This window comes from Rhinichthys klamathensis, unplaced genomic scaffold (genome assembly GCF_029890125.1).
Source record: "Rhinichthys klamathensis goyatoka isolate OS25496 unplaced genomic scaffold, OSU_Roscu_1.1 h1tg000126l_1, whole genome shotgun sequence".
Lineage (NCBI taxonomy): Eukaryota > Metazoa > Chordata > Actinopteri > Cypriniformes > Leuciscidae > Rhinichthys > Rhinichthys klamathensis.
In genome coordinates, this window is record NW_026606663.1 from 649,978 (window position 1) to 665,497 (window position 15,520).

At 39.0% G+C, this 15,520-nt stretch overlaps 2 protein-coding genes across 2 annotated transcripts; both read left to right on the plus strand.

The window, feature by feature from the left end:
• The first annotated feature begins 5,920 nt into the window (after positions 1-5,920).
• si:dkey-191g9.7 (GRIN2-like protein) lies at positions 5,921-9,003 on the plus strand. The gene is made up of 2 exons (XM_056256321.1): positions 5,921-6,330; positions 7,429-9,003. Exon 2 carries the CDS (start codon positions 7,439-7,441, stop codon positions 8,717-8,719), a length of 1,281 nt encoding a protein of 426 aa, XP_056112296.1. The 5' UTR covers positions 5,921-6,330; positions 7,429-7,438; the 3' UTR covers positions 8,720-9,003.
• A 2,593-nt stretch (positions 9,004-11,596) lies between these two features.
• Positions 11,597-15,338, plus strand: sprn (shadow of prion protein). Its single transcript, XM_056256322.1, has 2 exons — positions 11,597-11,754; positions 14,162-15,338. Exon 2 carries the CDS (start codon positions 14,173-14,175, stop codon positions 14,569-14,571), a length of 399 nt encoding a protein of 132 aa, XP_056112297.1. The 5' UTR covers positions 11,597-11,754; positions 14,162-14,172; the 3' UTR covers positions 14,572-15,338.
• Positions 15,339-15,520: the final 182 nt, after the last annotated feature.

Consider the following 15,520-nt stretch of genomic DNA (forward strand, 5'->3'; position numbering starts at 1 on the left):
ATGAAAAATGATCTTGTAATTCTGAGATAATTAACTCGTTAATTCAGAAAAACAGAGCAAAAACTTTTTTTCCATGAAAAATTATCTCGTAATTCTGAGATAATTAACTCATTAATTCAGAAAAACAGAGTAGATTTTTTTCTTCAAGTGAATGCAATACGCTTCCGTAGTTTAGGGAGCATTATCTTAATAAAGAAAAAGCTGAGAAACCAGTTCAGTACGTATCTACTTGCTGTCTAATTTCATGGCAATTACTATCTACTATCTTCATGCATACCTAATATTTTTAATGAACTTGTGTGATGAAGTCAGAGTAGCTACATGTGTTTTTATTTTTTTCCTTTGTTGAAGCTCTGTTTGATGTATATTATCTGTGTATTAACGAACATTCTGACAGTTTACTCTCAACCTGGTAAGGCCAGCCTAGGCTGTTGCTTCATGTGACAAATGATTATGACGGCTAAGGGAACCACTATCTTTGAGGTTTTGTGTACATGTTTGCATTAAACAAACGGTGGGCATGTTTTGCAGGAGCTGTGCCGAGTGAAACATATGGGTAGTCTCTGCAGGTGATTGGTAGCCTACAACAGGCCACATGCCCAGAGTTCATCCACTCTCATCTGTCCACATTACACAAGCCACAGCACCCAGCCGAGCATAATCAGTGTGTTCCTCCATCATCCACTGAGTGGACCTCCACCTCCTATAACAGCAATAGCTCAATAACCTCACTAGAAGGAAATCACAGGTGAGTCATTCCTGTTGTGCAGTAATCCAGTATCATGTAGCCATCATACACTTTAATATATTTAATATATATTTATAACTCACAATTGCTGAAGATGGAAATCTGATTGTTTTTATTTGATCAGAACAAGAGAATGCCCAAAGTAAATACAGTCCCATTTTAATAAACATTTAAACCCAACCAGCCTAGTATTCATGTTAAAATAGGTACATTCCACAATTGCAATACTTAACACACAGTGTACATACTTTTTTATTTCCTCCTTATTATTTTCCATCCAATTGGCATACTGTTTATTTGACTGAATAATAGAGTTTAAGTGCCTGTTCTTAAAGGGCATATTTCTGCATAAACCTTTTATACTTTAAACTGCAAATTCCTGTTTTAAAATGTACAGAACCGTATACTGCTAAACAGAACAGGTATTTAAAGTACTGACTCAAAAATGAAGTATCACCATCTGAGATGAACTTGCTGATTTATATTAATTGAAGGAAGGCTGCTGGGCTGCTTTTCCTCTTTCTTTCTCGTTTTCTATTGGAGTTATGAAAAACTACAGATTTATGGCCCCTAATCTCATTTCACTTTGCACATGTTTTCATATTCTTTTCAAAACTGTTAAAGTTAAGTTCAAAACAATAACATAATACAAAACTGAATATGATAGCAATTTCGTAAGTAATACCATACTGAAATTATTCTGACGCTAAAAAAAAATTCAATGTTATCAAAGCAATTAGATGTAGCTGAACTCCCACACAGATGTTAGTCTTTCAATTTCATTACCATAAGGGGACCATTTAAGAATAATTTTGTACTGTAATGTAATCATGGGCCATGTAAAAGACACATGTAGGCTGTGTTAAATCCAAAGAGGAGTAAAACGCAGGAATAACAGGATACTGGAGAGACTAATAAACACTGAGATTTAACAAAGGAACAACACATTAACATAGACAACAACAGAGAACTGGGAAATCTAAGGGTTTATATATACAATGATCTAATTAACCTAACATAGAACGGGTGTGTAACTTGATTAGTAACCTAGGCAACTAACAAATGAGAACACATGCAAATCTGAAACCAAAGTAAAACACAAAAAAACTAACAGATCTAAACATAACCCTGACAGTAACATATAATGCAGTGAATTCTAAAGAGTAGAGAACTGTCATGTTTTGTTTTGTAAAGACATTTTACAAAAGAAAACGTATAATATAGTTGGGGGCCTTAAGCACATAAATAGTTGATTTCGCGTAAATTCGTCTAAAAGCGCCAAATTTGGCACAGATGTAGCACAGGTCATACCGAAATGATAGGGCGCCGGAGCCAGCGACCCTCTGGGCCAAGATGGCGGCCAAATCCAATATGGCCGCTGCCCAAAAAGGGTTTTGGCTATAACTTTTGAACCACATGAGTTACAAATACAAACTTGATATGTTTTTTTCAGCTTAATTGATCATGGGAAACACATAGGAATGTTTATATTTATGACCCAGTATATCTGGACCCCTTGATCCTCCAATTCCAATATGGCCGCTGTCCAAAAAAGCAGTTTGGGCTGTAGTATGGGGCCTTACACCCCATTGTTTGCGCAAATTCATCTACAAGCACCAAATTTGGCACAGATGTAGCTGAGGGCATACTGAAATGATTTAGCCAGGGCGCCCGAGCCAATGGTCCCTGAGACCAAGATGGCAGCCAAATCCAATATGGCCGCCGCCTGAAAGGGATTCGGCTATAGCTTTTGAGCCAGATTTTTTTTAAAACTTTATTTATTTACCAGGGACAACGTACAAAATACATTAATCTTACGAAAAGATGTTTTGTACCAGAGTTAGCCGAAACTAATTTTCATCTGCAGTCCCCGAGCAGGTACACACAATATTTACAACATTACATTACAAAATAACTATCAATAGTACTAGCAAGTACATATAATATTAGTCCAAGAATGGTCGTTTAAAAACAATCAGATGTTCAAGATGAAAGAACTAATCAAAAGACCATCACAGCAATATATACAACAAAGTAAAAAAAAGATGAGATACAAATACAAACTTGATGTCTATTTTACCTTTTTTGACCATGGGAAAGCCATAGGAATACTTGGGGGTGTAAGGCCCCATACTACAGCCCAAACTGCTTTTTTGGACAGCGGCCATATTGGAATTGGAGGATCAAGGGGTCCAGATATACTGGGTCATAAATATAAGCATTCCTATGTGTTTCCCATGATCAATTAAGCTGAAAAACATATCAAGTTTATATTTGTAACTCATGTGGTTCAAAAGTTATAACCGGAACCCTTTTCGGGCAGCGGCCATATTGGCCCCGAGGGTCGCTGGCTCCGGCGCCCTAGCTAAATCATTTCAGTATGATGTGAGCTACATCTGTGCCAAATTTGGTGCTTTTAGATGAATTTGCGCGAAAATGTGCTTAAGGCCCCCAACTAATAAAGCTATATGTGCTGTTAGTGTTTTTTAGATTGTTGTTTTATGAGTGATAAAGTGTGCTTGTTGGGTGACAAGCTTTGTTATGGAAGAATGGCTTAATTTTAGATATGAATGAAGTGTTTTAGTTGATTTAATGTGCATTTTGAATGTGAAATTAACTGCTGTGCCAAGTTGAGAGTTGGTAAGGAGAACTGTGTGAAGAGTTTTGAAAAAGGGACTTTAGTATTAAGAAATGTGTCTTAGCTATTGTAAAAAAAACCACTAATGTTTCTGAAACTGAGTATGTAGGGAGCGGCAGTACTGAATAAATTGAGCTAAAGGTCGGTATTGACACTTTTAACATCTGAAGGTGAGAATGTAAACATGCCGGTGTGGGAGTGGCTGGACTTCAGGTAGTCGTGTGAACAGTGGACAGGAAAAGTGCTCCAGTTGAAGAGACATGGAACAAAAGTGCCCTTTGGAACAGCCATGACTCATGCCTGAAGGACTGTCTTTCATAAGAGAAAGTTCAGAGTCCCATTAAACGAAATCTGAGAAAGGCAAAAGGACTCAGGACCACCAAAGGACTGAACTCACCTATGCAAGGTCAGTAGAAAATGATCAAGGTCGGCGTAAATGATTATTCACCAAAAGAAACAAAATTAAATGACAATGTGTATCATATTTAACATGTTTTACCACTGGACTTGCTTTAGTTCAAATAATTTTGGTGATTGGTCCAGTCTGAATATAATAGTTTCAATATAAATGTGATTTATTATTGAAGTGTTTCTGATTATGTTGTTACTTTCTCCTAGAACTATAAATTGCTTAAGACTGTATTTATTTACATTATTTTACATTTTTGTGGAAACTGTGATACAATTTTTTTTTCAGAATTGGTTTAGAATAGGTTCAAATGCATTTATTTAAAATAGAAATATTGAGTAACACTGGAAAATATATTTTCTGTCACTTTTTATCAGTTTAATGCACCTTTGCTGAAAAAAAAGAAAAGTAAATCCATCCTATTTCAAGGCTTTTCACATTAAAGTCACTTCCCATTCACTTCCAGCAGATAGGCCTGTATATGATGCCAAAAGAAAAGCATTTAAGTGCACACTCTGTTAATTTGCATATTTGTGTGAAATGTGCATTTTAACAAAGATCACACATGGAAAATAAAAATGATGGGATAGGTCATTTTACTGTGCAAATTATGGATGAAGTGGGTTTTATTGTGTTTTCTCCTGCTAGATGTTTGTTACCACACACTGTAGAATTGTTTGCACCATATACATAATTTTTTTTTTTTTTTTTAAGTCTATTTGCTACTCTTTCTCTTCCTGTCTTGTTTTTATCATTAACAAGTAATGTTTTTTCCTCATACTGAGTCACTGAATGGGTGTCAGCAGTTCTTTTGTTTATTATACACAGCTGCTTAACCTTGTTCCTATCTGCTGCCCTCCATTGCCTGCATGGCCAGCAGTGCTTTCTTATCAACAATTCAGCTCAGAATGCACTCTCTGAGCACATAGCAGTTTTCCCCCCTGCTTTTTATGGAGCAGAATTTGAAACTCTCTGTAAATAAGGTCAGATCACCTATTTTGCCACAATATTGTGATGTTGTTCTATAATGTGAGCTGTCAGAAAACCCCCAAAATTGTGTCAGCAGCACAAGCAAAGTCCAGATCAATAGTAGCCACATCCATCTTTACTGTAACACACTGACAAAAGACAGCATCAGTCGTTATACAAGACTGATGATTGTTGTCGGCTGCTTTGTGGCTTGTTTTCTCTCTCTTCGTCTGTTTCTGTATTTAATCTGTGCGCTTCTGATCACACTCCTCTCCAGATGTTGAGTCTTGGGGCTTCTCTCCCTCTGCAACAACGATAGATAGATAGATAGACAGATAGATAGATAGATAGATAGATAGATAGATAGATAGATAGATAGATAGATAGATAGATAGAATTTTTTAAAGGTATAAATATTTCTCCAAATATTTCCTTTGTTGCCTAGAGCACACAAGTAATAAACTGCATGGTGAATGAACTGTTAAATGACCTGTTTGCCCACAAATTACTCTCAGAGGCACAATTGTTCATTATACACACTTCATTTTGGTGATCCCATAATAGTTTGTGTTCATAGAGAGAGACAATATGTAATATCACAGTATTACGAAGATTCATCTCAGCCCCATTGAGAAATGTTGTTTCCATAGCAACAGGGGGAGAATGATGTTAAGCCACAGAGACCTAGAGAGGGAGTGTCACTTCTTTATATAGAAAGAGGTGAAAGACAAAAATTCATTCATTCATTCAAAAATACATTTCCACTGTGTTTTGTGTGTACGTTCATAAGAGATAGCGAAGACATTTGAAGACGAGGGGAAGTGAGTAAGGGAGAGATCATTTGACTGTCCATCCATTGATTTCCTTTACATTCATTCATGTGTTTCCCTTTTATTTTCTGTCAGATGCATGAAGTGGCACCAATGCCATCGGCTTAACCACTGCTGCACCTCCTCATCTCCATATTCTCCTCCTCTTAGTATCCAATCTCCTTCAGCCCTCCACCACATCACACACAGTCTTTCCCCACAATACCCACACAAACACGGGCACACACATTCCTCCATCTCTCTCTCTCTCTCTCTCTCTCTCTCTCTCTCTCTCTCTCTCTCTCTCTCTCTCTCTCTCTCTCTCTCTCTCTCTCTCTCTCTCTCTCTCTCTCTCTCTCTCTCTCTCTCTCTCTCTCTCTCTCTCTCTCTCACACACTCTCTCTCTCACACACACACACACACACACACACACACACATACTCGCCGTCCTGCCTGGGGATTTTAAGATGTGACTGAGGCTGGTTTGTAATCAGATGAAAGACGAGTATAATCCCGAAGCTCCCTCCATCTTTTTCACTGCTGGAGTGGGATGCTGAAGGAGAGGACAAGGGCCAGGATGGGTGACGTGTGATGGAGAGATCTGTGCCGACGGATTCTGCCTTTATAAGGACCTGGACTGACGTTGCACTCTTGGGAGTCTGGGATGACCGCAGAGACCATTGAAGAGAGAGTGGACAGGTAAAGACGGGGCACAGAAGTCATTAAAAGGGAGCTTCATCTGTGACTGGGACACAAGGTAGGGATTTCTTTTGGAAAAAACTGTCTGCCATTGTTTTTTGATATATGTGTGTGGATGGGTTTAGATGCACAGGATGGAGTTCTCACCTTGCCAGCAAGGTATTTTTGAATTTAAAGGAAGAAAAATGCACTCGGGCCTTAAATGAATTGATAATGCCAGGCTGTTTCATCACACTGTGCCCAAGTAGCACCTTCTTTTCATGTGTGACATTCAACTTATTTATGAAATTTATGAAAGACTCTTAAAGTAAAAACAAACATTACAATTGGAATTGAATCTAATTAAATCTAAATACTAAGCATGTTTTATTGTTATTTCAAATGTCTAATGCAAATAATTTGTTGCTAGACTGTGGATGTTATTTTCCTCATCTGTTAATATATCACAAACAAGATGATGTATCACTGAAAACCAAATCAAAGTGTGGAATAGTGGGAAAAAACAGGTTTTGGACCATTTTAAGAAAACTCTACCAAAAGTACCAATCAGTCTGGTTTTGGCTGGTTTTTCACAATGTCTATGCGATGTCTAACAACAACATACATAGGCTATTCTAATGCATATAGGGACTGTAGAGTGACAAAACAACCACTGTGGGACTGAGACCCTTAGAAACAGCTGGCTTAAATGCCAATGTCTGTCTTGATACCCTAAGTGCTTTTCAAATGGTTGGGATTGTTAAAATTATTTAATGTATTTGAAAGTCTCTTATGCTCACAAGGCTTCATTTATTCAATAAAAAAAGTAAAAAATAAATAAATAAACATTTTGATTTATATGCTGTTTATTGTTGATGATCTCATTATTTTTCATATGCATCTGCTTACATATGAGATCGCTCGTTTCTGTATCTTTTTTGCCTCTGTTTTGATCTAGAGATACTGTACTCCTTCAGGAGATGTGTAATAGCGCCCTCTACCTTATTACAGTGATAACACGGAAAGCCGTAAAAACTCGTCATTGGCAGGAATCAAAGTGTTTATTTTTTTTCTTAATTTCTTTTCAAAACTTCTGGTTAGCTATTCAGTTAATTCAACCCATATTGTTTTCAAGGCTTTTCACATTAAAGACACCTTTTTTCTCCATTCATTCTAGCATATATCTGATGGCGGAGACTGGGCACACAGTGTCATTCCCACCAGGGGGCCTCATCCAACCAGACCCTGTCATCACTGTTGAGTGCAGTTCAGCAGAGGTGACGCCTGAAGATGTACTCCTGAAGAGCTCCAATGAACCATCATTTTCTTCAAAAGACCTCAAAGACAGCAGCTTGAATGACCAACATCAGAATAAACATTCATGTTCACTGACAGTACACAGGGAGCATGCCTTATCCCCTCACAAGGACTTAAATGAGCACAATCTGTTATCAGTACAGGGGAGCCACTCAGACAGCTTGCAGATTTTCAAACAGGCCACAGCTTCTCCTCTCTACTGTGAAACGGGCGACACTTTTTGCCAAGGACGACACCAGGATGTTTGTGCGCAGTCGTTTCCTTCTTTAGTGTGTAAACAGGCCATGCCGCTTCAGCAGAGCAATACGGTGACCACGTCCACCAGAGCAGGAAGTAGCGGGTCGGGCAGCCCCACTCAACCAGCCAAACATGGCTTCATTCAGGTCTGTGAAGTCATTCCAGAATCCACCTGCCCCGAATTCGAAGAGGCTGCTTGTTGTAACTCGCACTTCCACCATGGAGCCGTCGATGACACTTTTGCGGCATATTGCCACCCGCAGCCCATTCCTGCCCCAGCGCAGCTGCTTCCGCGCTTAGTGGGAATGGAGGAGAACTACAAGGGTCAAGTATCAGCAAGCAACCTGCTTGCTCTTCCTCGGCTCATCTCCTCCGTCAGCGAGACCGGATTGGATGGTAAGCGACTCCTCCGCTGCTGCAATCTGGACTGCTCTTGGCCTGGTCCGTGGCGTCCAGTTGGCGCCCAGCGGTGGGTGGATCAAAAGACCACAAGGGAAGCGGAGACTATGACTTCACAGAATAAACTGAGAGATGTAGGAGTGCAAGTGGGTCAGGACTCTGAGGAACATCCCCAGCACGTGTTCCCAGAAGTGTGTCTGGTTGAGGAGAAGACGAATGTGAAAACGGTGTCAAAGAGTCAAAAGTCTCCTGTGAAGGATGTGAAATGGGATGCCGAGGGCATGACATGGGAGGTGTACGGGGCCTCGGCCGACCCTGAGGAACTCGGACTTGCGATTCAGAAACACCTGGAGATACAGATCAAAGAGACTAAGGGAATAGCGGCGAAGCTCTCGCGCCAGAACACGACAACATCCCAGCACAGCTCAGGATCGACCCACAGAAGAAAAAAGGGGTTATTGGGATCTCTGCGCCGCCCGGGATGCTGTTCTCGCACCACTGGTGCAGTGGACTAAAGAACCAACCTGACTGAGACCCCAAATGGACATTTATAATATTCTTATTGGGTATAGATTTGACAGCCATGTAAAGAACAGGTTCAAAATAGGTTTTTTTAGCAACGGTACTATCAACCGCAACTGTAATACATTTCAGAAAAAAAAAATCATGTCTTCCTTTAATTGTTAACACCTCACTTAATTGCTGTAGTAATTTGCTCAGTATATTAAAACTTTATTTTGTAATATTTAAATGCTCTTTGGTTTATGTTTCCATCAGTAAAACATGATGATTATGACTATGTTCCTGTCTTGCATTAGTCTATGTGGAATCGTGTCCATTCGATTAAAAACCTTTATTGTTTAATTCTGTGGCAGCACTGTGATGGAGGTAAGATAATACAGTAACTGTGGCGCATGCTGGTCAAAACATGGCAGTAAGATGTGGTATCACAATTTGTTTACAATATGTGTAACTGCGTTTAAAAGTGAAATACTATTTACAATACGCTACTATTCAAAAGTTTGGGGTGTGTAAGATGTTTTTGAGTCACTTTTGCTCACCAATGCCGCATTTATTTGATCAAAATACAGTAAAAACAGTATTGTTGTGTTTTAAATGTTATTACGATTTAAAACGATTACGATGTTAAAACGATTTTAAAACTGTCTTATTTTGTTGTGTTCTACAATTAAAGTTATTCCTGTGATGGCAAAGCTGAATTTTCAGCTGCCATTACTCCAGACTTTAGTGTCACATGATCCTTATTTGGGTCTAAAAAGACATTTCTTATTATTAATTTTTTGTGGAAACCATGATAAAATTATTATTATTTTTTTTACATTTTAAATGTCTTTACGGTCACTTTGGATTAATTGAATGAATTTATCCATCCATCTTCCTACCGTTATTCCCGTGCATTTGCAGGGTCCGCTTCACACACACATTTGATTTGGCACATGTTTTATGCAGGATGCCCTGCCACATTCACATTCACTCCTAAGAATAGAGTAGGAGTGAGGAGCACTCTGTGTATATTAATAATGAATAATAGTATAAACACAACACTTTTGTTTTTGCCCCATTTTTCATGAGCTGAACTCAAAGATCTAAGATTTTTTCTATGTACACAAAAAGCCTATTTCTCTCAAATATCGTTCACAAATTTGTCTAAATCTGTGTTAGTGAGCACTTCTCCTTTGCCAAGATAATCCATCCACCTCACAGGTGTGGCATATCAAGATGCTGATTAGACAGAATGATTATTGCACAGGTGTGCCTTAGGCTGGCCACAATAAAAGCCCACTCTAAAATGTGCAGTTTTATCACAGTACAATGCCACAGATGTCGCAAGTTTTGAGGGAGTGTGCATTTGGCATGCTGACTGCAGGAATGTCCACCAGAGCTGTTGCCCGTGAATTGAATGTTCATTTCTTTACCATAAGCCGTCTCCAAAGGAGTTTCAGGCCCCGTTTACACGATGGGAAAACGCAGATATTTCTCTGCGTTTTACCCTCTCATTTACACGAAAACGCCGTTTTTATCACAGAAAACGATTATTTCTAAAAACTCTGGGCAAAGTGGAGATTTCTGAAAACCTGAAATTTTTTTAGGTTCTCTCTTGTCGATTCTGAGGATTTTGATTGGCTTGCATGGCTTTATCCTTCTCCCTACACTGCACGATGCACGATGTTATTTTTGAAAACGGAGAGGGGGAAAATATTCGTTTCTCTAAATACCCGGCTATGTGTAAACGTAGCCTCAGAGAATTTGGCAGTACATCCAACCGGCCTCACAACCGCAGACCACGTGTAACCCAACCCGAAACCAGCCCAGGACCTCCACATCCAGCATCTTCACCTCCAAGATCGTCTGAGACCAGCCACCCGGACAGCTGCTGCAACATTCGGTTTGCATAACCAAAGAATTTCTGCACAAACTGTCAGAAACCGTCTCAGGGAAGCTCATCTGCATGCTCGTCATCCTCATCGGGGTCTCGACCTGACTGCAGTTCGTCATCGTAACCGACTTGAGTGGGCAAATGCTCACATTCCATGGCGTCTGGCACTTTGAATAGGTGTTCTCTTCACGGATGAATCCCGGTTTTTACTGTATAGGGCAGATGGCAGACAGCGTGTATGGCGTTGTGTGGGGTAGCGGTTTGCTGATGTCAACGTTGTGGATCGAGTGGCCCATGGTGGCGGTGAGGTTATGGTGTGGGCAGGGGTATGTTATGGACAATAAACACAGGTGCATTTTATTGATGGCATTTTGAATGCACAGAGATACCGTGACGAGATCCTGAGGCCCATTGTTGTGCCATTCATCCATGACCATCACCTCTTGTTGCAGCATGATAATGCACGGCCCCATGTTGCAAGGAAACAATTCCTGGAAGCTGAAAACATCCCAGTTCTTGCATGGCCAGCATACTCACCGGACATGTCACCCATTGAGCATGTTTGGGATGCTCTGGATCGGCGTATACGACAGCGTGTTCCAGGTCCTGCCAATATCCAGCAACTTTTTACAGCCATTGAAGAGGAGTGGATCAACATTCCACTGGCCACAATCAACAACCTGATCAACTCTATGCGAAGGAGAGATGTTGCACTGATTGAGGCAAACCAGATACTAGTGGTTGTACAACATAATGGGCCATTCTAGAATAGCCTATTGTCTAGCCATTTCCATGACATAAATATCCATACATGAATAAATACACCCAAGAGTTATTGCCACAGTTAATAAATTAGCTAATTTCCATAGACAGGATTTCCACTTGTCTTCAAGCATTTATAAATTGTATTTTAAAGAACAGTTACAAAATTATGCATTTAAATACATTCCGCTGCTCTTCTATTGCACAGAGGCTTCTTTTTACTAGAGCAGCAAACCTGATGACTACTACACCTGCCTGCCATTTGTTAATTCATCATCTCCAGCAGCAGCATACACGAGCAGTGCTTTACATAACGCGTGCATTTGATTTGATCTCACACATGATAGTGAGATATCACCGGTTATTCTGTGGACACGGACACAAACGGAGGTAAGTGCCTCGATATGGCCAAAGATAAAATGATTTAAATGAATTAATATGCATAATGAAGGGTTGTTGCAGAGGTGTAGCATCCATTTAACCAATTTTACTACAGACACCGTCGAGACTCCACAGAAACGCCTTGGGTTTGTGCGAACATCAGTCGACGTCGCATACATAATGTCATATTATCAGGCATATCCGCGTCTATTCTCATATCTGTCTCTATTCTCATAGTGGCTGACAACGCCAGATAATGGGTCGCATAATCGTGTTCTAAAAAAACTAAATGATTTATTGATATCGTGACCATTTTGAATTTTTGACCAGGCGAACGATGTGTGTAAAGCGTATTTCCCCCCCACCCTCATATATTGTATTGAGTGACATGAATTGCATTATCAGAATAACACAAGGTTACGATAGTATAGCCTAGTCTTCTGCTATCTCTAGCAGTTATTGTAAACGTATCCTAAATTACTGAATTTCTAGTGACCTAGTTGGAGATTAGCCAGATTTATTACCATTTCATCACTTAATTAAACACACGACAGTGAATACCACATTTTAAGGCAAATGCATTTAAACTAAGACAGCTTAATGTATTATGTGTTAAGAATATGAGCTCATTATCCACCATCAGTGTGGTTTTCTCTGGTCTTTGTTTATATTAGGCCTATATTAAAGCAATCTATTCACATGTGGAGACACTATCACCGAGCAAACTAAATGAACCTGAACGGGCATAACAAAATGTTAAACCTTTGTCAAATAGTTACATACTTTGCAGTTGCAGTGTTCCCAACCGTATTTGGACACTGAAGTAGCTTGTGTCAACTAACTGTCTGTAGTAAAAGTTTGTTACATTTATTGTTTAAAAAACTGGCAGATGTGGTTTATCATAAATTTATCATAACTTTACCAGAATACCAGAACTTTATCATAAATAAATGCAGTGACAAGACAATATAAAGATTAGGTGCAAAACACACCAGGATAAAACATATGACACAAAAATAATGCAATATGCATGAAATAGCCTATGAAAAAAAAACCTCCCATGCATATAACATTTTAAAAATGAAATATAAAATAAATGTGATAGTTTGCACAAGGAATTCTGGTGATGACCAGATTTAAACAAGTAAACAATATTTTACATTAAAATTACATGCAATGCAAGTTCAAGAAAATGCAATAAAAAACAGTATTACAATTTTTGTTTACAAAAAATACTTGCAATACAATAGTACGGTAAATCAAAATTACCTAAGTTAACATTTTTTTTTTCTATAGTTTTTTAAAACATTTCCCCCCCAGTTAAATTTACTAACATTTTTTTTTACATTGGATCATTCCCCTCAAGTTTACTGGTGTCCTAGCAGGTGTAATTCATCACATTAATTATGCACCTGCTCCACAAAGTTTGACAACAAGTTCAACAAGAGCCCCCCACTGCCAATATTCAAAAGCCTGGATAAGGATTTTTTTTAAAAACATTTAACATACAATATTTTAGAGCTTGGCATAACTAGAAAAAAAGTATATAATACGATTCTATTATTATTCATTTATTATTTATTTTTCCCATTCTAGAAATCACACTTAGGTTACCTCATATATTCAGGTTGATGAGGGGGTGAATTGAAATAAGAAATATATTCCCCCGGTTTCAGACAAGGCTTAATCCTAGTCAAAGACTCAAATCACTGCCAGTGATTTGTCTCAAGATGCACACCAACAATGTTTTTTTTCTTTTTCTAAGGCACGTTTATAAATGGTACTTAAATGTCCTAATTGAACTAAGTACTCACCCCCATGTCATCCAAGATATCCATGTCTTTCTTTCTTTAGTTGAAAATGTTTTTAAGGAAAACATTCCAGAATTTTTCTTCATATAATGGACCTCAATGACAAGGCAACCAACGGTTTGAAGGTCCAAATGTCAGTCTCAATGCAGCTTCAAAGGTTGGACACAATCCCAGTCGAGAAATAAGGGTCTTATCTAGCGAAACGATCGGTCATTTTCTAAAAAATAAATAAAAATTATATACTTTTTAACCACAAATGCCTGTCTTGTACCATCTCTGAGATGCGCCACGCATTATGTCATCACGAAAGGTCACGCGTGACATCGTTAAACATCCAGGATATGCACACGTAAGGACCATTTGGCGCATCTCAGAGATAGAATGTTTTCCTCAAAAACCTTAATTTCTTTTCGACTGAAGAAAGAAAGACATGGACATCTTGGATGACATGGGGGTGAGTAAATTATCAGGAATTTTTTATTTGAAAGTGAACTACTCCTTTAAGCCTTGTCTGTAAAACTGGGGGAAAGTGTCCAAATACAATTAGAGGCCACTGTAATATTGGGGAAAATGGCTAGCTCTTTATGTTTTTCTTCCATTCCCAGGGTGATCCAGAATGAACAGGGCTGCCGCCACCTGCTGGATATTTCTCCTGCTTTCAGCATTCCTCTGCGATCAGGTGATGTCCAAAGGTGGCAGAGGAGGTGCCAGGGGTTCAGCTCGGGGCAGCGCCCGAGGCGGCCGGACGTCCCGCACCCGAGGCTCCCCCGCTGTGCGGGTGGCAGGGGCAGCGGCGGCCGGGGCTGTGGTGGCACTGGGAGCCGGAGGATGGTACGCGTCGGCCCAGCGCCGACCGCATGACAGCTCAGAGCATGGAGATGATTACTACAGTAACAGAACAGACTGGGAGCTTTACCTCGCCAGGACATCAAGCGCAATAGTGTATGACTCCACTACCACTAAACTTTCCGCTCTGCTCCTACCAATAAACCTGGTCATGTACTTTGCCCCTTGAGGCAGTTTAAGACACAGATTGGCACAGCTTAATAAGCTGCTTATGTATGTTACTGTGCAACACCTATGTTTAATAATGTGTCTGTTGCGCAACAAAGAGGATATGAAAACAAAAGAAAGATTCAAAACTTTTATTTAGTTTAGTAGACATTTTACGAATAGGATCTGAAGTTAGACTGCATAGTTTGCTTCAACAGGAGCATTAGTAACTAACCATACAACTATAGACTACTTAAATTATGCTGGTTACATCATGTACTGGATGGCAAAAATACTGTGTTATTGTTGTGCTGCTGAACGGCTGGAGAAACACCACTGTAATTGAGATTTACACAAACGTGAACCTTTTTTTAATGAACCTTTGTCTCTTTATCAATATTTATGTTCACATCTAACTAATAATTGTGTGTAGATAGAAGAGGTATGCTGTAACATGTTTAGAATATGAAAACTGTTTCTATCTGTACCTGTACTTCCATTGCTGTGGGTGTTAAAATGTCCTGTTTTTAAATTTCTACTTTAGCCATGCTATTTCTAGTAGAATTTTTTGATAATGCAGTATGTATTAAGTACACAAGTGTTTAAAAAAGGCAGTGAAATTAAAGATGTTTTTATAATATAACACTTCACAAGCACTGTTTACCAGCTGTTAGATCAATTTAAAAGATTACAATTTTAGAAATCAAAGCAATTACATGCCAAATATTTTATAAAATGGACATATTAGTAAGGAAAAATAACTGATGTGAAAGTAGACAATCTAATTGTTATAAGTACTTTTGTGTTGGCAACTGACGTTTGGGTGTAACCTTTGCTTTTCACATACAAACTTATGCACTCAAGATACCAATGCTGTTCAAATTAAACTGAATAATTTATTGCTTCAATTGCAGTGCTGAAAAATAATACATTCACTGCACCTTTGACCTGATAACTACACAATAAAAACA

What these genes read in the sequence shown, in the direction of transcription:
- si:dkey-191g9.7 (XM_056256321.1), top strand. Translation starts at nt 7,439, where the DNA reads ATGGCGGAGACTGGGCACACAGTGTCATTCCCACCAGGGGGCCTCATC.
- sprn (XM_056256322.1), top strand. Translation starts at nt 14,173, where the DNA reads ATGAACAGGGCTGCCGCCACCTGCTGGATATTTCTCCTGCTTTCAGCA.